The sequence below is a fragment of the Stylophora pistillata genome, chromosome 4 (assembly GCF_964205215.1).
Source record: "Stylophora pistillata chromosome 4, jaStyPist1.2, whole genome shotgun sequence".
NCBI lineage: Eukaryota > Metazoa > Cnidaria > Anthozoa > Scleractinia > Pocilloporidae > Stylophora > Stylophora pistillata.
In genome coordinates, this window is record NC_142522.1 from 3,539,163 (window position 1) to 3,566,324 (window position 27,162).

Below are 27,162 nucleotides of genomic sequence, written 5' to 3' on the forward strand. Positions count from 1 at the left end.
CTGGAACAGGCTTAAGTCGGAGGGTCTCAATTTGACATAGCACCTAAGCCTTTTCATTTATCATGATTCACCCTAAAATTAATAACTGGAGGAGTATCGCTATGCAGACTTGAACCAATGAAATATCATAGTGCCGCGATTCCATCTGCAATATACAGGAGAAAAAAATGCTCCTATATCCAAGCCATAAATCCTCCCAGACTCGGAGAAAATCCATACTTTTGGTTCAGCCGAATATTCAGACTCTACTCCGTTGATGAGCTCGTGACCTTGTGTTGAACATCTTCACCTCATGATGAGAATTGAAGCACTAGGCTGCACCCTAATCAGAGAAAACGGTAAGATCACTCACAGGAATGAAATGCATTGAAATGGTCACTAGCATTAGACAACTGAGTGGATAAAAGTCTCTGAGGGTGAGTAATTTATAATTTTTTTATTTTTGCTGAGATGAAACCTTATCAAAAAACTCCGAAAAACCCAGAAACGGTGACCTTATTGACAACAACAGCTATTCCGGCAAATATTTTTTTATTGTTTTAATTGGCAAGGAAATACTGTTTTACAAAATGATCTGTTAATTTACCGTTACCTTTTTTTTATTTTTTTCAAAGGGAAGAAGGCGAGGAAAGCAGGGAAAGGAGACGTGTACCTTGTATGTAAATAAACTTGTCGATCAAGTTTAGAGTAAAGCTCCTTAAGTCGTGGGTTGGGAGAGTATAGCGACCAGCATTCAGCGAGAAACGATCTTCCGATTTCTCAGCATTCCCTAAATACTTTCAAGTTGATATCGATAACAGTGTGAATGTAACTTCTGAGCAGTAGTTCCCCTCTACTAACTATGTTCTGAGCAGTAAAAAAAATAAATATGATTGTTTTCGATTTAGTTTGCATATGTATTCTGTTAAACCGCAGGTAGGAACTTGATAGTTATCATAACACTTCGCTTCATAACCTAGTAACAGCTGCTTTCAACTAAAAAATTCAAAATTGCCAGTTCAGTTTTATGAAGAAATGCACCAGACAGGAGATGGATGACTCGATTGCACTGAGTTACTAGAAATACAATTCATTCCTTCAGCCTTAGCGAGAGTAACGGGCGAATAAAAGGGAGTTTAAAGTTTTTAGTAGGAACATGCGGCTCTAGCTGTTTTCATCCGTTCTATTTATAAGGGACCAGTTTTCTTTGCACGCTTCAAAAGCAATAACGACATGAATCAGCGGTTTTACAAATGAAAGCAGCATGATATCACAGGCCAATACGAGTGTAAGAGAGACCGGTATATTTTCCAGCCAGCGACTCCAACTCACTCACTTAAAAAAAACCTGTCAAATTTCTTGTTAGGTTATCCTGAGTATTTGATCAGCAGGGATTTGCTAAAGCAAAGGCATAGAAAAAACCAGGAAAGATTTATTACTCGACGTTTCGGGGTCATCGTGACTCCATTATCAAGAGACTAGTTTAAAAAACATGCAAATAAGGAAAGGTACAAGAATAGCATAAATTAGACTGAACGGCTTAAACAAACACCTTGGCGCGGATGGAATCCGTTTGCACGTTCAGTGTTGGCTTACGCATGCGAATATACAACATTTCATTGACAAGGCAATCAAATTTGCCGTTACATCAACGTCATCACGAAATGTAACGGCAAATTTGATTGCCTTGTCAATGAAATGTTGTATATTCGCATGCGTAAGCCAACACTGAACGTGCAAACGGATTCCATCCGCGCCAAGGTGTTTGTTTAAGCCGTTCAGTCTAATTTATGCTATTCTTGTACCTTTCCTTATTTGCATGTTTTTTAAACTAGTCTCTTGATAATGGAGTCACGATGACCCCGAAACGTCGAGTAATAAATCTTTCCTGGTTTTTTCTATCCTGAGTATTGATCATCGTATCCGTTTCTGAAGTTTAAAAATGAATTAATTAATGGTTTAGAAAAACTTAGTGATACTAGTGCGGAAAGTGCACATAAAATATTAGAGAACCTTCTCCGAACTCAGGAACTCGCCAAAATTCCCCTTCTTTTTTTCATCTTTAGAAAAATTTCCACCTAGTATACATTACCATTGAAAGATGCTAAAATGTTTTTTGATATAAGTTGCTCTGGTAACAAATGATCGATATAAGACAATTAATATCTGGGTTTTCCGCGATCTCTTCTGGCTGCAGTGCAATGCGTTTTAGCGTGTTAGGCTTATTTTGTTTCACAGGAGAAACCTACGTACAAGTCTAAGAGTCTGCTACATGTTGCTATTGGGCGAAATTGTATTCACTTAGTTGATTTAGGGGCCGACCATTTAACTTTTGAGGGGAGGGGGTGGGTGATTTTGAAAAAAATTTTCTGCAAGCGCTTGTTGGAAGAAAAAAAATTGCATGCAGCGCAAATGTAACAAAAAAAAAAAAGGCATTTAGAACGGAAAAAATATCCTGCACAGCAGATTGCCAGAAAAAAATTTCTTGATGACCAGAAATCCCCCACCCCCCCTCAAAAGTTAAATGGTCGGCCCCTTAGTAAATATTCTTAGAGTTTGCATGGCAACTAAGGCATTAACAGTCAAAGGAAGTTGGAGTCAAATGTGGCTCTTGTAAATGCTGCATTATTGAATTCGAGGCTAATTGATAATGTCAAAACTGATCAGATGTCAGCTCAATTGTTTTTGAGCGGGAACTTACTTACTCAAAACTAAGGCTCATTTATAGGAAACTGCGTCATGTGCTTTAGAAAACATCCAAGCAACAACTTGATCACGTAGCATTTGGTGTTGCCCAGTTGATTTAAAAAAATGAGACAATAAGCACCAGTGTATGATTAGTAAGTGATGAAGGGGACACTAGTTATGTTAGTTTTCGATGAATAAGTTTTCCTTAATCATAATGAAAATGCACTGCAACCTTGATATGTAATGTTTGTAGATACCTTTGATATGTAATGGTTGTTGTCATTTCTGCTTTTAAATTAATAATTTAATATTTAATTTCTGTTTCTTGTATATTTATTGAATCTTTTGTTGAACCGAAATCTATGTAAGATGTTTTAGCGTCCACACACTGCCCGCCGAGACTAGCTATGCTATTTGTGGGTAGTGGTTGATTATGTTAAGTTAAGTTTAATTCCATTAAAAGAAAATAAAGGAATAAAAAATAAAGGATCGTTTGGTAATAAAGCTGCTGAGCTTTTTTTGCATTAACTGCTCTAGAATCCAAAGATCTACTTCCGAAGCGATCTATGAGATTATCCGCGAATCTCAAATCGTAAACCGAGGTGTTTTAATGTGTAAATTTGGTTTTGTAGAAGAAATAAATGTGACATATGTTTTTAGCATCTACCAGCTTGTTGATGAGAATATGCATGAGATTTCAGTTGGCAAATAAGGCGCGAGCGTCAAGAAACTTAAGTTAGGTTTGGCCAGGGTGAATGTTGCATTTGAATTTTTAAGGTTCTTTTATGGTGTCAAAAGTAATCAGACGCCAGTTTGTTTAAGCAGGAACTGATTGACGCTATAATCGGGTCCATTTGAGAAACTGCGTCACATTTGTGTGCTTTGACAGACATCAGAGTAAAGACGTTCTTTGCCATAACTATAATTCCTGTCATAAGAAAGAGTCCATGACAGTTGCCTTCGCTTCTTTCTGTCTGTCAGAGTGCTGACGTATTGCTGCACCAAATGTTTGCGCCCAGACTATCCCATCATCCTCTGCATGCCCTGTGGTGCCATCGGTACATGTGGATACCGGTATGGCCAACAGTATCGTGGCGCTCTCGGGCGTACAGGATACCAAGACTTTGGGTTTGTTTGTTTTTATCAACTAATTCGATCATGTAAATTGGCCTCTGTAAAGGTTTAAAAGCTGACTTTTCGAGTGTTAGCTCTTCGTCAAAGCGAATGACAAGGGGTTAATGCTCAAAACGTTAGATTTTCAACCTTTACGGTGGTTAATTTACATTATCAACTTAGTTGCTAGAAACAAATTACCTCGTTATCCCCACCGAGTTTTGCAGCGCTACAGTTTCTTTAGAAAACTACCCCCTTTATTCCCAGTTGATGGTTTGTTTAAGTGATTATTTCCCGAAGCCTCCATCTCAATATCCTATTCACTCACCTCACGACGCAGTCGTAAAAAAAAACCCAGCATCTCGCTCCCCTCTTACTCCAATCTCCCGGATCCCGACCTTCAAAGTACGCCGAATCTCGGATCCCGAAAAAACCTGTGGAGGACCCTCACAAAATCGTGCTTCATCAGTACATACAGCGGACAGTCAACACTATTGAGACCCTCAAAACGTTCACAAAAGACCTCTTACCGCCCTGACTGTTTGGAACCCGTTCCAGTGTCTCATCTTTTCTGCTCTTTACAAGGAAGTTAGAGGAGGAACCTGGGTACAAGGCGTGACGCCGGTGAGAACAGAGTGAGCGGTCAAATCAGCACGAAAATTATCGTTGTGAACGGGTTTGTGCTTAAGACTGATACAAAACCATAGATTTCTTATCTATCAAGCAAACACGATGTCTAGCCAATACGATAAACCCCTCTCAATAGGTAAGATGAATTGAATTTTGCATTGGATTTTTCAAAGCGTATATTTAAAGCGGAAGGCAGGCATGCTTTTATCAACAAGTGCCGTAAATTCCGCATCGTTCATGTGTTACGAATTCGAAGTACATACAGTAACAACCTTGTCCGCGAAGGTAATCGATCCCAAGTCTCAAAAGAACCTTTCGGTAATCGAGACGAACTCGTTAGTCTAGAAGCGAGTTATCTCAAAGCGCAACAGTTAACTGACCATGCTTTCATAAATGACGGGATGTTCTACCGATTTGTTTTCCTTCCGTATTTTTAAATTTGTTGAGGAGAGTGTATTGCAGTTAAGTGCATAAGAACACCATGTAGTTCTTAAATATAGTTCGAATTGTAGCCATGAATATCAACTGTTGTCGCTCGCTTACATGAGGCAACGCAAGTACCGAAGGTGCAGAATTTAATTCCCAGAATTAAGCCTATCGACAAATGAAATTAAAGTCAGTTTCTACCTAAACACGATGAAAATTTTATCACGAATTGTTGCCGAGAATTTGATACTAACTCTTAGTTGGTTTAAAAGCGGTAAATTGCGTTTATTTACTACGTAATGTTTAAACCAAATTCTGAGAATATTGCAGTTGTGCGTGACAAATTGTTTTCTGCGAATTGACAAACACGACTGAAAAGATTACTTTCAAACTTGGATCCAAGGAAAGTTTTTCTCTGAAATGAAAATCCGAGGTACTTTGATAAAGAAGTATTGCATGGTGTGTTCACTGATGATAATAGCCTGGTGAGTAGAGCATTTTTAGTCATGATTCAATCAGTTGAGAAGATTTCGAAATGCATTGGCGCGTGATTGTTGTTAACCTTGATGTTACAATTTGTTTCTGTCAATCGATGTTATAACTAAAACCGGAGCCACAGGGATGATAACCGAGATTGTTTGACTGAAATTAAGTCGTTTATTTGAATCGTAATTAACAACAACACCAGATTACGTGACACTTTCTAAGTCCCGGGACAAAATAAACTTAGCTCGACAAATCATTTGAGCGTATCCACAAACACGATTACAGGAAATGAATCTAGAGCCAAGACGTGTATTAAAATCTTGTTAAAAAGTGGAAGAGCTTCTGGTATTTGTGTGTGAAAAGCACAATGGTGCAGAGTGTGCTTCTTTAAGTTTGCTCGAAGCCATTTTAAAGCTACTGTTGACCTTCGGATGCATTTGGGGGGCTGGGGATTGGATCCAGTACCTCCAGAATTATAAACAATATTATTCAGTCTGAAGGATTTTAGATAGACAATTGAAATTCAAGACAACTTCCATTCAGGTGTTAGTCATGGTCATTGAAAATTTGGTAGGGATTGATTGGTTTTATAGATATACATTGATGTGGAAGTGACTTGCCCAGGATTTCTTCAGCTCCTAAACCATTACATGCGAATGCTGCGAACTGTTAATTAGTAAAATTTTATTTTAGATACCTTTAATTTTATCTGAACTTGTATGTTAGACAGCTAGCTATCCATTGATGATAAAATGTTTTTTTGTTTTGTTTTGTTTTTTCAATTTTGAAAATCCATCGAGAGCCAGTTAACATGTCCTTAAGAGAAGACATTAAATAGAGGCGCGGTTGTGTTATCATAATATATGTATTTTTCTTTTCATTTTAGAATCTTTGTTCTCTGAATTCATGAAACGTAAGCCGGAAGAAATGGCAAAGATATACATGATGTTAGACTGGGAAATATCAAGGGTGGTGAAAAATTGGAGGCATTTTGCAAGAGAGCTCAAAGTTGCAGCAGGACTTGTAGAAAGACTAAGATGGTACGGTACCTTTAGTCCAACCGCGAACATTTTTGATTACTTGGAGTCCTCTAAACCAGACCTCACAATTGAGACGTTGAAGTTTGTTTTCGAAGACATCAACAGGAATGATTTGAAAGATTTGCTGAATGGAGGTATTGTGGCAAAACTGTGCTTCTTCCTTAATTTGCAAAACAAACTAGTTGTATATACAACTCTGTTAAGTTTTCAGCTCATCCTCGGTGTAGAAATCTGTGAAGCTCACGAGTGACGTAAAACAAAGACAACAAAACATTATAAACAATAGCGTACAGCAAAACAATACCTCATGAAACAAAGAAAACATTGTCAGGTTTTTACACCGAGGATGACCCAAGTTTTCTCACTATCACCGCCATTGACTTTTTGTCTATCTGATCGATATACATAATACTGATAAACACTTTGCTTTAGTGTCTTATTAATCCAGAATTCATTTGAATTTGTACAACTTACTCGAATTGTAAGTTCCTCGTGATATTTATTGACCCCCAGCTCTTATGACTTACGAATTTGAGGAAGAGGCAAGTAAATTTATTTCATTAATGAATGAGTTGAATAAGTTCCTGCACTTGCTGATGTTGAATAGGTGGTTTGCACGTTACGTCATTGCCGCCATGTTGGTGGACGTAAACAATAGATGTCTCATTAGCTCCTTTTGTTCGTCCCCAAACATTTATTTCTTTCACTATTGTTACCTGTGTCTCTAGAGATTGGTTGCAAAACACCTACAAATTCACTTGCTTTTTGCCAACAACAGTACATTAATTGCCGCAGTTTCAGAAAGTCAGACCCTGGCCTGAAGATGAAAGCTTTCTTAAAATGTTTACCATGACCATTTTTTTATGATTTTTTTAAACCAGTTGACAACAAGTCGTACGTACGCACTGCCTTAGATAAAGATAAAGACCTCTTGAAAAAAATCGCTCTGGGACTTGACAGATTCAAAGGAGCCACAGCGAACTGGAAAGACTTTGCCAGTCATGAATCGATTGGTATAGTAGCCAAAGGCGAGTTACACCAGTTTGGAACACCACTGTCAGAGAACCCAACAGCAAAACTTTTCCAGTATCTGGAAACAAATAAACCCCAGTTGAAATTAGGAGAACTGTATGATGTACTCAGGTCTGATGCGGTCAAGAGAGTTAACACCGCTCATCGTCTTGGGGATGCAAAAGGTATGAATTTTGTGCCTGTGAGGTTATTACTGTTTTAATTATTTTTATCACTTTTCTCCACCTCTATTATAACTGGTTTCTAGGAATTGCAAGTATTATAGTTCATTAAAAAAAACGGACAAGGAAAAAAGAAGAAAATGCAATACAAAACAAAGTAGGAATGGAGAAGAGCCCGATATAAATGTAATTAACAGAGTTCATTAAGTCCTTTTTTAAAGTATGAATTACATAGTTCAAAAGAAAAAGAAACACACACATGTACACACAGACACAAAATTACATCGATGTTTAATTTGTCCTGTGACTGAATTATATGTAAACGCTGGCGGTGTACAATGCATTGCATGTTGGTCAGTCTCACAGTGTATCTAGAATGTGAGATGGTTCGCGTTATGTGGTATGAGCATATATTGCGTTGCAAGAGATGTATGTTTTGTGGTGAGTCATCTGTTACATGGCATGAACTTAATGGAGTGTGCTTTGCGTTGTGTGTTGTCTTTGGCTGTATGGACTTTGCAGTGTGGAATGCGGAAGGTAGTGGTGTCACGTGTTCTCTGGTGGTACGAGAGCGCATTACGCTATGCGTTCAATGGTGATATTTCAACTTGCTTGTTTTGATGGAAAAACATAGAAACAGTAAGATAAAATCGATGCAAGGAATACATAGGAAAGCTCTGTTTATGTCACTTGCGTCAAAATGGAAAAAATATAGATGACTACCATTTATGGTCTCAAATCATACCTGCGATTTCAAACAACTCGCCCTGCTCGCTCGTACAATTTTAAAATCACGCATAGGATTTAAATTTGCACTCTATTCATTTCAATTAGCATTATATATTTTGAACAATTTTTCCCCCACTATCGATATCGATAGAATGTAAGTCAGACGTCAGACAGGGCTTAATAAATATCTAACTGTTTCAGTCGAAGAGTCGTCTTGGCGTGGTCGATTGGTGAAAGACGTTATAGTGCCAGAATCAGAACTACTCTGGAAGATATGCAATGACCTCAACAGAGAAGTTATTGGAACGGGCGGCTGGAAAAATGTGGCAAGGGGTCTTGAAATACCACGCGCCGTTTATCAGGAATTTGAAAAACCTAGAGAAAAACAGAGCCCTACTGAAGAAGTCTTAAAGAGGGTTACTGCTGACCAACCTCACATCACCATACTTCAGATTGTTCAAGCACTGGGGAAAATTGAGCGCAACGATGTCGTTCAAGTTATTGGCGAATCTCTAGGTAGGTAAAATTTGATGCAATAACTACAGCAGCAAGCGGAAATATTTCTTAATCAAATGTCGCGCCATAAGTTTCTGTGCCCTGCTTTGAGATGGCGATGACGCTGACGATCACGTTGATAATGACGACGCTGACGATTACGTTGACGTTGACGATGACGATGACGATGATGACGGTGATGAAGTTGAAGATGATGACAGTGACGATAACGATGGCGTTTATGATAACGACGGCGATCACGATGACGCTGATAACGACAATGACGTTTCGATGGCAATGACGTGGATTTTGACGATTCTGATTACAATGACGTGGATGATGGCAGTGACGTTTCGATGAAAATGATGTGGATTTTGACGAGGCCGATGACAATGACGTAAATGATGACGGTTACGATAACTAAAAAGTTGATGATGATGACGACGAAGCTGACGTTGATGACATGCGCAGCGGCAGTGACAGATATACATACATACGTTAGTTGACCGCTCCCCATGGGGGCTTTTCAGGACCCATTCCCACCCATCCCACCCCACGGGAGGACGTCCACAACACAGTAATCTCGTGCGTGGGAAATTAACGTCTCCTACCCCTAACCCTGCAGGAGATGGAGCCTACGATTCATTCGCCCTCATCCGAGAAGACTAGAATATTTATCCATTTCTTGATTATAGAAAGGTAGCAAATTCTCCTCACTTATTTTAAGACCATGAGTATCGGTCCAGCCGGGACTCGAACCCTCGACCTCCCGCACAACACAATCCGGCGCTCTAACCAATTGAGCTAACCGGGAGGCGGTCGACAGAGACAGTGAAACTAATAGAGACCATAGTTATGATAATAAAAGGCGATAAGATAGTAACAATGACTGTAGCAATAATGCTAATGCAAATGACACCTCTAGTCTTCTTTGCATAATGAAATCACGGCCTGATTTTTCTGTTGCTCTCAATTTCGACTTACTGACCTGAGAATATCTCTTTCAACATAAATTAGTCATTTATTCATAAGGCACATAAAGACGGAAGGAGCATAACAGTATAGGTCGCGGACGTACTCTTTGAAATACCCATTCGGTCTCCGTAATTATCAGCTTTTGGAACAAAGCCAAATGATAATTCGCGCTCTGATTGGCTTATATTTCATGAAAAAGAAATGAGTGTTTCATAGAGATGGCGCAGGCTGACGTCATTCTCGGTGAAATATTAGCGTCGAGTTAAGCCTCGAGGTTTTAAACTTTTAAGATTGTTTTTCCGTTATATCACGAATGAGAAAGACCTTTTAGAACTCAAAACGAAAACAAAATATGCTAAACAATACTCGTTTCGTAAAACGACGAGCGTGTAGCTGTTTAAAGCGACGAAACTAGTTTTGGAGTTGACGACACTTCATTGGCATGCGCGATGCGAATTATGCATGGCTGAAAACAAAACTGAGTTTTCTGCCTTAAACTGAGGCTTTGCCACTTTGGGAACTCTTCATTCCAAAGGTAATTGATTTGAAGGGATGATGTATCCGAAAAGTGGTCTTTTGATAACTTTCGATCCAAAGCCACGCAATTTGTGGTCGTAAATTCTAGTAAACAGCAATTCGAGGAGGGTAAACCGACTCACGGGTTTTGTAAATGCAAGAAATTTGTAAATTTTTTTGCTTCGTTTTTAGAACGGTTGATAACATTTTTAAAGTGCTACTGCGACGAAATTTTTGCATTTTATTTTCCCAATTTTCTGGTGTTAACTTCACATTTAGACCCTAAACTGTAAGAATAAGTGTAAGTTTCTCAAATTTGACAACGTTATTCCTTAAAAACAGCGCCGCGAAGGCATTAAAAATTCTTCCGCCATTGCTCGAATAACACACTGGAGAGCCCGCGAAAATAACTACAGCGGTTTTAGTTGTGACGTCATCGACTCACTTCGACAACGTCGCGAAGGCATGCCTTTACAAGAAATACGCAAAAGAAAGCTGGGGAACAATTCTTTCGAATTTTATTCCTTCTTTCCTGCGGAACCAGAAAAATAACTCTCTCTCGGCATACCAAATTAGCCACGTTTGTTGAGTCGTTGACCTCACTTCCGTTCTCGACCCAGTTTCTTCTTCGCGCGGAGTTCTGTAGTTCGAAGAACGGCGGCCGTTTAGATCGCGAATCTACAGCGAATCTACAGGGAAAATAATATTACTTCTCGATGGAGTTTTGCCTTAAGATTTGGCAAATTTGTTACTTAGGGTAAGTTCTTTCAACCTCTGAGAAGAAAAGGAAAGGTGCAGTTTTGGTCGCTGTAGTACTTTAATTGTTGATATTTCCGAAAAGTGTTGTTCAATTGAAGATTTTAATTTTAATTAAAATCGTGCAATTTCCGAATTTTCAAAATCTACAACAAGCCTGTGCAATTTTCTGTCCGTGAATTCTAGTAAACAACAATTCAAGCATGCTGAGCCCCATTATACTGTTTCGTATACGCAAGTAAACAACGATTGAAGCATGCTTAGTTTACTAAATTGTTCCATACACACAAGAAATTCTATGATATTTCGTTTTTCGCTTCTGAACAGAAAATATACTATTCTCTGAAATATTCAGTGATCGTTTTTTCCTTGTCATGGTTTTCATAGTTTACAGGTGGAGCACGATTAACTGTAAACCCTACAGAATTGTAATGAACTATTTTCCTTTGTGCACAACTTGCGTCTGCATTCTATGTTAGAAAAGAATTGGTTTATGCTTTAGCTGTGCGTATATCGAGTTATGGATGCACTCGGAAAATTTGGAAAGGACTGACGAAGCCAGGGTTGCTCTCGGCTGCGCCTCGAACAGCTCTACTTGCGCTTCTCTCGTGAATCCATAATCGATATACCCATGCCAAGTATAATGAACCAACTCTTTAATTTTTCGATTCGGAAGTAGAAAGGACAACTCGATTTCTTGCTCCTTTATCGCTGTTTTTGGCCCTTTTGACCTATCTTCAATAAGTTTTATTTGACCTTCATCTTAACTCATCACTTCCTTTATGTTCCTAACGTTCCAGAAGTCATTAATGCCGTCGTAAGTTAGTGCTTCTTTAAATGGAAGCCTATATAATTTAGTTATCTATGGGCGCGAAACAGTTATATCATCATAATGTAAATATAATACCCTTGAAACTTATTATTTACATATGCTCCTCAGGTATCGAGGATATTGATGGATTCATAAAAAAGCTTAGAGAGACGAGGGATGATGAAGGTCAGTAACGGTATTTTAAAGAAAGAGCAAATTTGCTGTTAAAAATTTTCGAATGAAAAACTCGAACTTTCTAATTGAATGCCCTCATTTAACTGTTCAAACAAAGATGCCTCCGTCTCCTCCCCTCTTCCGATTTGCTATTCTTTGAGTCACTTAGGAAATAATGTCGTTTTAAAGTGTTAGTGTAACGTTGGACGGGTTAATCGACTAAAATCGTAGATATCTGGTGGGTCTGTTATCGCTGATTCATGGAAAAAAAAAATCCTTAAAAATAAGTTGAACTATTATCGTGCAAAGAAAATATCCTTATAATTCATTATTTTCATTTGTTTGTCAGGTGTGGAAGATTCTATTAAATCCATGACAAACCTTAGAGTGAGGATGCCTGATGAAGGTCAGAAAACGTTACTTAAAAGAAAGAGAAAATTTGATTTAAAATATTTTCCAGGTAGAAACTCGGAAACTTTCCAATGGAATGTCCTCAGGTGACTGCCCTCATCTCCTTCCCTCTCCCCTTTTGCTATTGTTTGCGTTATTTAGGAAATGAGGTCGTTTTGAAGTGCTAGTTTAAAGTTGGACCGGTTAATCAACTGAAATCGTCGGCCGGTATTTGGTGGGCTTGATATCGGTGATTCATGAGATTAAAAAAATACCTTGAAATAAACCAGCTTGCCTGTTTCGCTATTTCCTATCCAGATCATTGGCCCTAAGGGAAAATGCTCCTGACGATTACAGTTTTTGTTACTAATTTTTGTCATCGCACTGCTACATGAGTTTTTAAGGGATGAGGGTAAATGCCGTGGGGAATTATAAACAATATGTTTACTTAAATTGCATCGATTCACCTGACACGAGTCTTGTTATATGACGTCACTTGAGATACTGAGCGACTTTTGGTATAGAGTAATCCCATAAGTAGAGGACTCTGTTCGAAAAATAGATGCCAACGTCCCCGCGGTGTCTGCTTACATTCGTAGACAGTGAGTGCCACGGTCGTCTACAAAAGTTGGATTCCTCCCTTTCGTTTCTTCTTGGGGGTAAGGGTAGGGCTACACGTTGGCTTATTTGGTTGCAGTTAACGATAAACTTCAAAGTCGTTCCACGGGAAGTTAATTAACGTAGTCAGTAACAGTTGTAGTCGAAGGGGACAAAGTGAACATTCTTGGCAACTTTCCCCTAATTATTTGCATTTAAGCCGACGCAGTCGCAAATTTGTCTGGATCGTCTGGTTCCACTGGACCACCTGCAAGACCGTCTGGGTCAACCGAACCGCCTATCGCTACATCCGCTGGTCCTTCTAGTTCGTCTTCTGGAACGTCTTTCTCTTCTCCGCCTCAGGTGTTCTTGTCGTATAACTGGGATATACAGCTTAAAGTAGCACAGCTGAAGGAAAGACTCGAGCAGAGGGGAATAACTTGCTGGATGGATAGACCGAACGTTGGCCTTGGAGACGAATTGAGAGGAACTATTGCACATGGCATAACAAATTGCAAGGTACAGATAACATTTTCTAAAGTCTCAGGGCCAAACTATCGGGAGAGAAGTGTAAAAGAATAAAAACCAACAGACTCGTAAGTTCAACTACTACGCGGAGCACGAGACATTCCGGAAAATGTGACCTACTGTTAAAAATACATATCTGACCGCCACCCAGTTAACCCAAATGGATAGTGCGCTGGACTGTTGTGCGGGAGGTCGAGGGTTCGGGCCCCGGCCGGACCAACACTCAAGGTCTTAAAATAATTGAAAAGAATTTGCTGCCTTTCTATAACATCAAGAAAAGGTTAGATATTCTAGTCTTCTCGGATAGGGACGAATAAATGGAGGTCCTGTCTCCTGCAGGGTTGGGGTAGGATACGTTAATTTCCCACACACGAGATTACTGTGTGATGGATGCTCTCCCTTGGGGTGGGAGGGTGGGATGTACAGACCCCCATTTAAACCAGCTTCAAGCTGAATTGGGCTGGCCTGTCTAAATATCGTAAATACAATACAGTACAATACAATACATCTGTTAACAAAACATCTCTTAGATTTAAAAAGGCTTGTTTCGACCTTACAGTCACGTCATCTTCAGTTGGAAAATAATGCTCTTGTGACAATTTGAATCTAGCTTTACAATTACGTTATCGAATTCCGTTATCGAAATACGTTTTATGCCATTTAGATTACGCTATGTAGATTCGTGAACTGTTTGTATCTATAATAAATTTTGGATATAACGCGCGCTTTCATTGGTTGAAAGAGCATGTTTTATCAGAGTACAATCTTCAGTTCAAGAAGTTGGGAGAAAGACTCGACTACGTGTCGTGTTTCCCCCTACACTTTTGTCGTGCTCTAGCCACTTCATAGGCGCTTTACAATAGATCAGAGCTCGGCCCAGGCTTCCTATTTCTTGAATAAAATGACGAAAGTATAAGAAGGCAATGGTGGTATTTTGGGTTAACCCAGGAAAAACCAAAACAATACTTACACAAAGGAATAAATAAAATAGTGATAGTACATATATGATGGTTAAAAAGGAATATGAGCGAAAAAAAAATAAACAAAACAAAACAAGACTAAAGTACGAAAAGAAAAAAAAATAACTGAACAGAAAAAAAGCGACTAAGGTTACTCATTGTTTCACGGGCTTATCTAACATTGGTTGTCAGTATAGGTCTTTAACACATCCATATTTGTTTCGATCATCAGGTGTTTATAAGTTGCCTAACAAAGAAGTATTGCTACTCGGACATGTGCCAACGTGAAGCCAAACTGGCCAGCGAGCGCAAGAAGCACATTGTACCATTGCTGTTTGAAGATTTGGGTTCGTGGCCGCCACAAGGTAGCCTTGCTTTGGTGTTTACCGACACCCTTTACCTTAAGCTGCCGGATGGCGTGCTTACCGACATAAAGTTCGAAGAACTTTTAAAAAAAATTGAGGAGGTTGTTTACTTCTCGAGCGAATAATGCTTTTCTTTACAATAAGGAGAGCGGAGGAAACCCAGATATGAGCTATAACTCATCCCGTATTTTGGATTAATTTCCTTTTTTTTATCTTCAATATTTCCCTAATTGTTGCTACATTTGTTGCCTTTTTTAATCAAAGATGTAAACTTAAGTTTACGCCAACCTGCTAAGATTGCAAATGATGTTTGCGAAAAAGCGATGAGTGACTGCGTCACGTTCTGTGTATTTGCACTAAGGAATTCTTCCTACATGTTAGTTTCCAAGAATATTCCTATTGGAGTCTTTCGGCTTCTTAAGTGTCCCCAAAAAATTTACTCGTGAAACAACACTCAAGCAAGAAGAACACAAATTCCGGCCCTGAGCACACTAGTACGTTTTCAATCTTCGTTTTCATGTAGGAGAAAACGAAGCAAATGTTTCTGCCCACACGAGCGTTATCATAGCGTTTTCACTTGTCTAAACCAAAACGTCCCAAAACGAGAGGGACCTGTAATTCCGCATGCGTAAGAGCAACCACATCCGTTATTTTTTTGACACCGTTGTCAAAAGTCTCCGTTGTCACCTGTCCCATATCAAACTTTAGGCTAGATTCGGTCAGACAATAGGGCTCAAAAGCACATCTTTTATGGTCATTTTCTTAATTTGAGGGGATTAATTAAGTTCTTTTGTTATGGGCAAAAGAGCTTGAATTGTCGACTCTACGCCGAATGCCTGAGCGCGAAATTTGAAATAATCGGAAATGGCTTAAATGAAGAACCTAATTTGCTTCCGTGGAGGAGTAAAGGAGTTTTCCTTTTTTAGCGACAACTCCTTGCTTACCGGGTGACGGAGTAAAAGTTTGTGTAGGCACAGAGGGGAAGGAGTTTAACTCTACGACATGATAGCGATTCAAAACTCTGGCACCTTCGCGCTATAATCGCTGAAATAAAGCTGGGATTACAGGATTTATATATTTGCCTTTTGTTGTGTCTAATCCTTAACGCGGATTTCTGAATTTGTACCACCAGAATAGATATGACAAGAGAAATCATATTCTAGATCTTACCTTCGATTTACGCCCGGTTATCGTAAATCTTTTCTTTTCGTTTATTTATTGGTATTAAAACTATCCCAATCTTACCAATTTTTAAATGAGGAGCATGTTAGTGGCGAAGGGAAATTAGTTCGTGGAAGACTCAATGTCTTGCCTCTTACTTCATGTATGCTTTACATAGTGACGTCGCAGAATAAAAAGGTAAAACACTAACCCCACCCCTACACGAATTCTTTTATTGACTGCGTTGGACTAGCCGATTCGTTGCTGCTGGATTACTGGTAAGCATCTCGAAGAAAACCGACTCTACCTCCGAAAATCCTAACTAGAAAAAATCCTAACTCGAAAATCCTAACTCGAAAATCCTAACTCGAAAATCCTAACTAGAAAATCCTAACTCGAAAATCCTAACTCGAAAATCTAAACTCGAAAATCCTAACTCGAAAATCCTAACTCGAAAATCCTAACTCGAAAATCTTAACTCGAAAATCTTAACTCGAAAATCCTAACTTGAAAATGCTAATTCGAAAATCCAACTCGAAAATCTAACTCGAAATCCTAACTCGGTAAATAGGCAACCTCAATCAGACGCAAGTTTGTTTGACTTGGACGTAAATATTGGGCTCACTCGAGAAACTGTGTCAAATTTCAACTGTGTGCTTTGACAGAAATCAGCGTAACAACATCTTGACGTGACATTTGGTTTTACTCGGTAAATAAAGGATTGCGATAACAAGGCCAGTGTTTCAGGAAGTGATGGCTACGTCTCTTGTGTCCTTTTTTACCAAACTTCCGTCTGAGATTTATTACGAGATTATATAGATCGTGGAATTGACGAAAAAACTAAGAAAAGAAAGTATGAACGTCAAGGAAAAGTGGCGCCGGACTGTTGCTATTTTAATCAAGCTGGACCCGCGTTTCCCAAATAATTTCTCTCCCCGGCTTTTCGTCAGTTACAAGATGTATGCACAGGCAGGGATTACTTTCATGCCTTTGTGGATTCTGATGACCTCCGCCGATTTGGGCTTGCTTTGCTACATTGTCATTCCTGTCATAAACTCGACAAATCATTTGAGCATATCTACAAACATGATCATAGGAAATGAACCAAGAGGCAAGACATGTCTTAAAACAGAATCTGATTGAAAAGAGGAAGAGCTGCTGGCATTTTTTTTTGTGTGAAAAGCACAGTGGTACAGAGTGCGATACTTAAGGTTAGCTTGAAGCCATATTAATAGGAATCCATTGAACTTCGGATGTATTTGGGGGGCGGGGGAATGGGTAGATTCAGCACCTCAATACAATATTGTTTTTCTAAAGGATTTTAGATAGACAGTTGAAATTCGCGAGAGCTGTTACTCCGATGTCAGTCATGAACACCGAAAATCTGGTGGAGATTGATCGGTTTTATAGCCTCCCGCGCAGACGTTCTTAGGCATCGTCACGCAATCATTCATCCTCCACGAACGTCTACTTCAGCCCGTAGCCACTTCCGTTCAGGCGAACTGGCCAATCACAGGCCGTTTGCTATTTTTTGAAAAACGGGACTTGACCTCAAAACTCATTTCGCGGCTAGATATGGCGGACATCAGAGCGGTTTTCAACCTTGTGTCTCAGAAATTTTGTTTTCGGGAGTTAAATGTCCTTCAGAAAGAAGCAATAATCTAATTTCTAGATAAGCAGAGAGATGTTTTCATTAATCTGCCCACTGGATTTGGAAAATCCTTAATTTATCAAGCGTTACCGTTGGTTTTCGACGCCATGCATAGAGAAGGCCATATTGTTGTTGTCATTTCACCTCTTGTAAGTCTTATGAAAGATCAGGTACAAAAGTTAAAAAATCTTGGAATCTCTGCCATCACCCTCAGTGACATCGAGGAAGGAGACGCGAATGCAGTTGAGAAAGGTATCTTCTCAGTCATTTATGGAAGTGCAGAGGCGTTTTTGAAAATCACACGATGGAGAAAAATGTTAACAAGCGAAGTTTACCGGAAAAAGTTGTGCGCAATTGCAGTCGACGAGGCTCGTCATAAAGCAGTGGTGAGTGATTTATAATGATATCCGCTTTCGATGTAATAAAGTAGTTTTATTTTATGGCTTGGTCTTTCATTTTCTCAGAAATAAAAGGATAGCTAAATATGTGAGTGTTTAATTTCTATTCCTCAAGTTACGATACGCACGCGTAAGAACGTCTGAGGATAGATGTAAGGCAAATATCGGTTCCGGGCTATTTCACATCTTAACTAAGAAATCGTTCAGTTGAAAACGCTTATTTCAGTGAGCATTTTTGTTCATTTGGGACTTCATCATTTTATAAGCCTCAGCTCATGATTTCTCCGTGACTTTAATATATATAATATTTTGTCTTCTTGTTTCAATATAAGGGGTACTTCAAACAATAGTAGCATGGCAGCATTTAGAGAAACGTTCGCTAAGCTCCATGAACTAAGGTCCCTTGCTCCTGATGTAAAGATGTTAGCACTGACTGCTACAGCAACCACTTCAACAAGGGAGACTATCACAGAAATGTTATTGATGGATAACCCTCATGTAATCTATGAAAACCCTTGCAAAACCAATATTGCTTACTTGAACTTGAACTTGAACTTTATTTTTATTTAGACACGGTAAATCTATCAGATAAAATAATAATATTATTACAATCTATTATTACAGTTACAATCTATTTTAATCTATATAAACATGATCTAAAATTTAAAAGTAAAATAGAAAAAAATAAAGAAATTCTGCTTTACATAGATGCCGTGTGTGTTTTGTCGATTCAGAGGAAGAAATTGCGACAACCATTTCGGAAGGATTGAAGTGATTTTGCTTGCCGCAATTCAGGGGACAAGCTATTCCATATAACCGCACCGTTATAGCTAAAGCTATTTTTCAGGAAATTGGTGCGAGGCAATGGAACAGCTAGTTTGTTTTCAGAGTTCCTTAGATTATATGGAGGATCATATTTAGTGAAAAGAGAACCAAGATAGTCGGGCGCAAGACCATGTATAGATTTATATACTCAGTTCACTACATGGATAAAGAGAGATTGGTTGGAGATTGTTTTCAGTGGTTGGCCGATGAACTCAAAGAAAAAAAAGAGAAAACGACTATAACAATTGTTTATTGCCAGACAATAAAACAGTGTTGCCTAATATACTCTGTGTTGAAAGGAATGCATGGACGGGAGTTGTACTCCAATTCAGCTGATGATCCAGGACACGTGTTGCTTGAAATGCTTCATTCTTGCACCCCTGTCAAAAACAAAGATACGGTATTGTATGCTTTCCAAAAGGAAGAATCTCCAGTAAGAGTGCTGGTAGCAACCATTGCATTTGTAATGGGTGTTGACTGCAAAGGCGTTCATCGTACCATCCACTTTGGTCCATCCAATAACATTGAGGCATATATTCAGGAGACTGGACGATCAGGTAGAGATGGGAAACAAAGCGTGGCTTGCCTCATTTATACGGGTTTGTTTAATTCTCAACCATGTTGACAAAGACATGAAGCAATATGTCAGGACAACTGACTGCAGGCGCAAGATTTTGCTACACAATTTTGATGGGATGTCAACATTTCCACAGCCTCTACACATGTGTTGCGACAATTGTACAGTGAGATGTAAATGTGGAGAAGTGGACTGTGGTCGTCTCACAAAATTTCCTGGAATAACTGACCAACAAAAAGAGTGCATCCTTAGAACAAGACAATGCTCTAAGCAGCAAATTGCCAGTCTCAAAGAACAGTTACAAGATTATCACAAGTCTCTAGTAAAGGAGTTGCTACACACGTCAAGAAGTGTTCAACTAAAACCCTAGTGAATCCACAGTTTCTACTTGGATTTTCTGAACACCAGATTTTGCAAGTGGTAGCCAATGCATTTAAAATGTTCACTCTGGATGATGTCTGTTCTTATGTTGAGATTTGGAACTTGAATCATGCCTTCAAGATATTGCACATCCTAAGTCAAGTGTTTGGAGACATCTGTGAAATAGATCAGAATTTTTTTAATGATCAATCCCAATGTGACTTAGACGGTGAATTCGAAGATGAGTTTAGGGAAGATTGGAATGACTTGTTGAATGATGAATCATTGTTTGAACTTGCTATTGAGAATCTATCTTTATCACAACTTGAAGCAAGTACATGTGCTGAACTCTCTTGTGAACTTCATGATGAATCAGGGAAATTTGAAGTGCCAGCAGCTGCCTTGGATTTACTTGAAAATATCTCCATCTCTGAGTAATTAAATAACCAGAAAGAAACAATAAGAGTAAAAAGTAAATGGATAAAAGACTTCTAACTTATCAGTATTGCGTGCCTCAATAAAATATCCATTATCTTTCAGAGGAGGCTCATTGGGAATTTAAAGGAGGATTTGAGATTTACTGCTAATTTTTCTGTAAATTCAGAGGGGTGGGGAAGGGAGAGGGGGTGGTGGATACTTGCTGCAACAACAAACCTATAAATGGACAGTTGTGTGCTCAGTGCCCTGGCCTTTGAATAGAATTGGAGGCTGGTGTTACCCTTCTTTTATGACAAATCTTCTTGTTTTGTAACAAAACAAGGTCTTTGCCCACCTCTCCTATGTTAAAAACCAAGGGCATTGAGCATACGAGGTTGGTAAGGCTAAATTAAATGCACATAAATGAATTTTTAATCCGCAGCCATGTATGAAAGGGGCCTATTTTTGTTTTAGATTGTTTTCTTCTATCGCATTATTATATCTCATGTTTAATAAATCCCACTGTTTAAATCACAAGTTTTTGCATAGATAATATAATTCAGAATAAAAAAACCAATAACAGCTATGAATATTTTCCTGTATGGCATTGTACAGTCATGCACAAACTGCAGAGCAATGTTTGATGTGAACTAAACAACTCTAAGTACAAAGTGCTTCATATTCTATAAATTGAATTCAAATCTCATAATTATGAAAAAAGTAAGTATTCTGGCCATTCATACATTGTTTCTTCACAGAGAGAGTAGAGTGGTTACTCATCGTGCCCAGTTGCCATGGAGTTCAAGTTTCTTGTGTTGATTTATCCAGTTGTACAATGCAGACATGTTCAAATTCTTGAAAGGATCTCTTTCAAAGCCTTTGAAGTGCTGATACTGTCGGTTGGGCACTTTTGTAAACACTTCGGTTAAGACTGCCCGTTGAATAAGTTAACTTAAATCTCTTTCTGTAGATCTGCTTGTGTGCCTCCCAGACCTAACTAACCTGTTTAGGCTGTCATAAACACTGGCTGCCATGTTTGCAGTGCCACCTTCAGAAAATGAAATTCTTTGAACTGCCTTTTCTGTGACGTTAGCTCCAAGATTTCTGATTGCTGCTTTCTTAAACAGGTTACTGTGTTCAACCTCCAGATCGAGGGGGATGTTCTTACCTCTGCCTCCTTAGTTGGTTACACTCCTGTTCCAAACAAACCTTTCACAATCTCTTGGAGACAAAAGGGTATTAACACAGAAAGCCTGATAGAGGCACTTTAATGCATATTTATTGCTGTGGTGCCCATCAGCTCTGCAATAAAGCATCATGTACTTGTATTGTGTGACTAGTCTGTTACGAGGATCGAATTATCTTCACTGAATCTGTCACGCAATCTCAGACTTTTCTAGAATTATCTATAATCTGTAATATTCCAGAAACTTCTTTCATGTGACTCAGCAGTTTCCAAAAATAGTACAACTTGTAATACGCTATAAATAGTAATAGAAAATTCTGGATAACTAAAGTAAATGTATAAAAGCTGGCTTGTGAGAAGTACAAAAGAGATTTGCCCGAGGGCTTACCCTCGTGGCTTGCTGACTGAACTTGTGGAAGTTGTGATGTGACAAGGCTATGACCTTTTGACCTTGCGATATCCGGAGAGAAGAAAGAGATGAAATAGACGATAGTCGAGAGAGGAAGAAGATAGAGAATACAGAGTTTACTATGGAGTCCTCCGGAAGAGTTTGTGTACAAGGAAAGAATGCGATAAATCAAGAAAGCCAAGCGCTATGGTCTTCAGTCGGCGGATGTTGGAATTGGAAGTTGATCAAGACGACGAACACTTACACGGCATGAAGGATTGTAAGCTTGCCCTATAAACTGCTTAACTTAATCTTTAACCTAAGTAAATTAAACAATGTAAAACTAATTAAATAATGGTTAAAATGGGTAACTGCTTGTTGTTACATTTTTGTTGCGTGCCATATATCGTACTCGGGAGTCTATTTTCATATATGTTTTGTTAGCGGACATTTGTTGGTCGTTCGTGCACGTAACAAGTCTAAGACCGTCCCCTTCACTGACAGCGTCAAGAAAGTTTAAGAAGAATGATCCGTCTGCTAGTGCACAGTTGTAGCTGTAAACATCATCTTTCAAGGAAACCACTGAATGACAGGGATCTTCACCTCAGCTTGCTATCTCATCACAAGATGTATCATTTGAAACCAGTAAAGGTGGATTGTGGGAGGCTTCATGTTTTCTACGAGAGGTACCATCATACTTGAAGGAAAAAGAGCATCCAGGAAACCTGCAAGGAAACCTTCCATCTGCTGTCCTGGGCTGCAAACTTAAGGCATCTTGAGTTTCTTGGGCTCTTAGGATCTGCTCAAGCAGCCCATTCACAGAGTTGACATCAAATACAAATTTTTCAACTATCAATGATGAAACCTTATTTAAGTATTGAAGCTTGGCAAATTTGCTTTGACGCTGCAGATCGTCAGGTAATGGGCACTTGAGTGGCTGACTCGATTTATCTGTGAAGCCAAGTTCTGTCATATCTGCTGCAATAACTCTGGCCTCAACAACAAGTACCAAGAAGTCCCTGTCGGCACGGTAGGCAGATTGAGGTTCAGCTTTAACATTCCGTCGATCAATCAAAGTCCGATCAGAGTACAAGGAACAGGTATCACCATCAGATTTTCCATAAAAAATCTTTTGAAGATATGCTGTAAATAATGAGACGAAATTAACTCCAATCATCACTAATGATAATGGGTGGTGCTGGAGTCAAATGAATTATTTGATTCTTGTAATGTAATAATTTATGAGCTGATCACAAGTTAGATCACGTGATTACACAGATAGACAATTAAAGAAGGAGTTTATTTTACAAGCATGGCAGTGTAGGGTGGATTACTATAACTCCATTCGAGGTTACGATACTCTCGATACCACAGTTATGAGGGCAAAAAAGTTTTGTCGTATATGGCAAAGTAATTTTGCATTGCTTAAACGCTATGACAGCTCTTGATCACCTGACCTGCAGGTTTAAAGTATAGCAAACATCAAATTTTATAAACAAAAAATTGTGCTTAGTCTACATATTTGCAAATGAAAACTAAATTCAGAACTTACTGAAGATTTTAACAGCAGCATGCCAGTCCCCGATTTGGAAATTCATTCCTTCCAGTCTGTCTTCAGGGGTGTAACCATTTGATAGCGAGGCAACAACATTCACAGCTCGTTCCACTGTCAACTGATCACCGGCAAACAATTGGCGATCAACCTCATTTTCACCACTGGTGGACAGGTGTGTGTAAAACTGGCGCAAAATGGCGAGCATATCTTCATTGACACTTTCGTTCTTAAAAATTATACCGAGTGGAACATTGAAGGAAAAAGACAGGACAAGTATAAAGTACTACACATATCGTTTATTGTTAATTCATAGGGTTTAACAGATTTACAGGTACTTTTGGGGATAGGCCCAGACAAAATCTGACAGGAAACTCCTTTTTCTGATATCATTGGAACAGAAGTGAAATGGGCATGACAGCTTCCAGGATATTCCCGAATAAAATGAGCAACAGAAAAAAGTTAAAATTATTGGGTTCCTACTGCTAATACATATTAGTGAAAAAAAGTAAAAAATCATAAACTGTCATTAGAAGATCAGCCTTTTCTATAGCAACTCATATGTAATATAGTTATTCATATTTTAACACCTTTTTTTTTCACGTCACAAATTATGCAAGCAACTATTAATATAATCGGCTTTCAAAATAAAAAGCCGACAATAAATTCAGACTTGCATGCAACCTGACACAATACAAGAGTATTCCAGTGCTCTGTAGATCTCTACTAACTGAGCAAATTAATCGACCCCATAAGTTATTTAGCCTCCTGCGCAGACGTCCTTATTATGAGTTGTACATAACTTAAGATTTACCTATAATGTATAATATTAATGGGTTTAAGGTAGGTAGTTACCTTTGTGGACTTTTCACACATTTCCTCGCTGTATTTGTGTGGGATGTGCTGTATGCACACATATTTTAATGGCCCAAACACATCAACGTACTGAGTCAGAATTCTTGACACAAGTATGATGTAATTAAACCTCTGCCTCTCTTGATCTCATGCTTGGGAGATAATAACTGTTGGATGCCTCTGACATATTGCAGTATAGTTTGAGTTTTGGTCGAGGGTCGAGGGTAAAATGTCGAGGGTCGAGGGTAAAATGTCCAGGGTCCGAGAAAAATGTCGAGGGTCCATAAAAAAACTAAAAATTGTAACTTTAAAAAAAAAAATAAAGCTTGGAGCTAATTCTGGAAGCGCGATAACAGATGTGCTTGGGTCCATTTGACCTGAGAGCCATGTCGTTTCCTTTCGTAACCGTTTAGTTCTTACTCCGGATCCCCCGTTCTCGTAGTCTTTCTTCATTACTTTTTAATTTGTAAATTACAGAGCTTATTAGAAATTTTTTCGAAGCGACTTAAACGTCTGTAACAGTTTGCCATGCAAATGAATATTTCACTCGACGAAAAAACAGTCACTTCCATATCGATGGCAGCTTTGATTGGGCCTTGAATGTCCACAGAACTTGTGCCAAATATACGATCTCTTTCTTTAGTCAGTGTGAATCCACAAAAAATTAAAAAATTAATTTGCTTCCAACGATTTTTTTGGGGGTTTCATCCACACATGCCATAACTTTATGTACTGGAATCGTTTCGCGGGAATGTCGGCCCGGGTGACAAGTTATTTTCTTACAAAAGTTGTCATTGGCTAATAATGAGACAACATGTGAAAGCTGGTTGGTTGTCTCAAAACAAAGGAGAACGGAAGTGGCTACGGGTTGAAGCAGACATTCGTGGGGGAGGAATGATTGCGTGACGATGCCTAAGAACGTCTGCGCAGGAGGCTATCGGTTTTATCGAGGATAGATACCTTCAATCCTATCTGAACTTGTATATTAGACAGCTAGCGTTTCATTGATGGTAAAATTTGTTTTTGTTTAGTTTTGTTTGTTTTGGTTCTTTTATGAAATTTGGAAATGAATCATTTGGATTCTCTTCCAAAGTGAGTTAACACGTCCGTGAGAGTAAATATTAGAGAGATTAAGCACCAGACGTTCTTGACGTCACGAACGCCTACCGGAAGTCATTGGAGGAACTATGTACATACTGCGCATGTCATGACGTTCGCGTGGTCACGTCGCAGACGCCAGAACGCCACTTTTCAGGTTGAAGATAAGACGCCACAAAAATATGCTGTTATTTTGTTTAAAGGAGATAAATTATTGACTCAAAACCATAAAAAGCTCTTCTGCTTTTCATTAAGTGATTAAAAAACGTTTTCGTAGCGCGTAAAGTGGTTTTTGCTTAATCGATAGATTAAACGGGATTCGACAATGGCAGACAATCTTCTCGCCAAGTCTGGGTGAGTTAAATCATTTGATTTCATGTCCATTTGAATCATCAAATGCAGAACTAAGATTTTTTTAAACCGGGTTTAAGCTTATCACAAATTTGAGCGATAATTTAGAATTAAGACACTTAAGCGACATTTAGATACAATAACAAAGTGCAAAATGAGATAGATGATTGTCTTTCTGCATCGGTTGTATTTTGTAACTGCACATTGTATATCGTATGCATGCCTGCTAGGTTTTGAGCAACCGACTACAAACATAAGAATAACAAATCTCGCTGGGGTTAACGAATTTAGAAAAAGAGAAATGGTCCTCTACGCATCCAGATCATGGACTGAAAACTTCATGCTCGCTCGTTTGTTCGCATTGTTTACACAACTATGAAGTGGTAAATTTCAAGTCGCCTAATAAATATGAAAGACGAATTATTCATTCTGTCAAGAGAGTGGGGTAAAGAAACTTATTCCCTTGCTCATTAAGGTCATATCTCTAGCATCTTTTAGCAAAGACATGTTAACACGGGTAGAAGTTCGTGTCTGAAAAACGTCGACTGCTTAACCTTCCTATTTCGCGCCAAGAACGAAGGCTTCGATCCAGTCTTACGCGGCTTCTCTGCCGTTCGTGTTGTCAAGAACGTCTGGTGCTTAAGCTCTCTATTATATAGACGCGCGGTGTGTTATCATAATATATGTATTTTATCATTTCTTTTTAAAATCTTTGTTCCACTAATTTCATGAAACGTAGGCCGGAAGAAATGGAAAAGATACGCAGACGGTTAGGAATGCCCTTGCGAACTGAATTCCCAGTTTTCTGGGAATTCCTAGGAATTCTCAAAAATTCCCTACTATGGAAATAAGCTTCGATTCGAAACAAGGCTGATAGTTTCTAAAGAAACTGTTTGGGGCTGCGTCGGTGGGTATAACAAAATAATTTCAATATATAAACAAAATTGAAATGGTAAATTGGCCACCCTTAAGATTATAAAAGCTGACGTTTCGAGCGTTAGCCCTTCGACGGAGCGAATAGAGGAATTATGGGTTCTGTGTGCTTTTAAAGGCAAAAAAGGAGCTACGTGATTGGTGGGAACATGGCAACGAGAAAAACACTAATAAACGAATTGCCGGCCACAACAAAAAATCTCGTCATAACTACTCCTAGAACCTCTTGTATTTACTTTTTACCTAAAATTCACAAACCTAACAACCGGGTCGGCTCATTGTCTCGGCTTGCAGTTACCCTACCGAACTTATCTCCAGCTATCTAGACAAAATTATGGCTCCCATCGTCAAAAATTTACCATCATATATTAAAGGCAGTCAACCCGCTCTTCAAAATTTTCGTGACTTTAATTTGCTTAGCCAAAACAAACTTCTTTCGACCATGGATATTGCATCTCTTTACACTGTCATTCCTAATGGCGAAGGTCTTCTGGCCCTTAAACATATTTTTGATCAACGTACTGTTAAGGAACCTAAATCTGAAACACTACTACGCTTAG

General features: G+C 38.8%; 1 protein-coding gene and 2 pseudogenes across 1 annotated transcript; 2 read left to right on the forward strand and 1 right to left on the reverse strand.

The window, feature by feature from the left end:
• The first annotated feature begins 4,362 nt into the window (after positions 1-4,362).
• Positions 4,363-15,923, forward strand: LOC111321766 (uncharacterized). Its single transcript, XM_088758337.1, has 8 exons — positions 4,363-4,546; positions 6,209-6,496; positions 7,244-7,558; positions 8,486-8,800; positions 11,967-12,023; positions 12,361-12,417; positions 13,219-13,517; positions 14,718-15,923. Exons 1-8 carry the CDS (start codon positions 4,513-4,515, stop codon positions 14,973-14,975), a joined length of 1,623 nt encoding a protein of 540 aa, XP_088614463.1. The 5' UTR covers positions 4,363-4,512; the 3' UTR covers positions 14,976-15,923.
• A 2,451-nt stretch (positions 15,924-18,374) lies between these two features.
• LOC111321768 (bifunctional 3'-5' exonuclease/ATP-dependent helicase WRN-like) lies at positions 18,375-20,260 on the forward strand (annotated as a pseudogene).
• A 755-nt stretch (positions 20,261-21,015) lies between these two features.
• On the reverse strand, positions 21,016-24,673 carry LOC148732054 (uncharacterized; annotated as a pseudogene).
• Between the last annotated feature and the right edge of the window lie 2,489 nt (positions 24,674-27,162).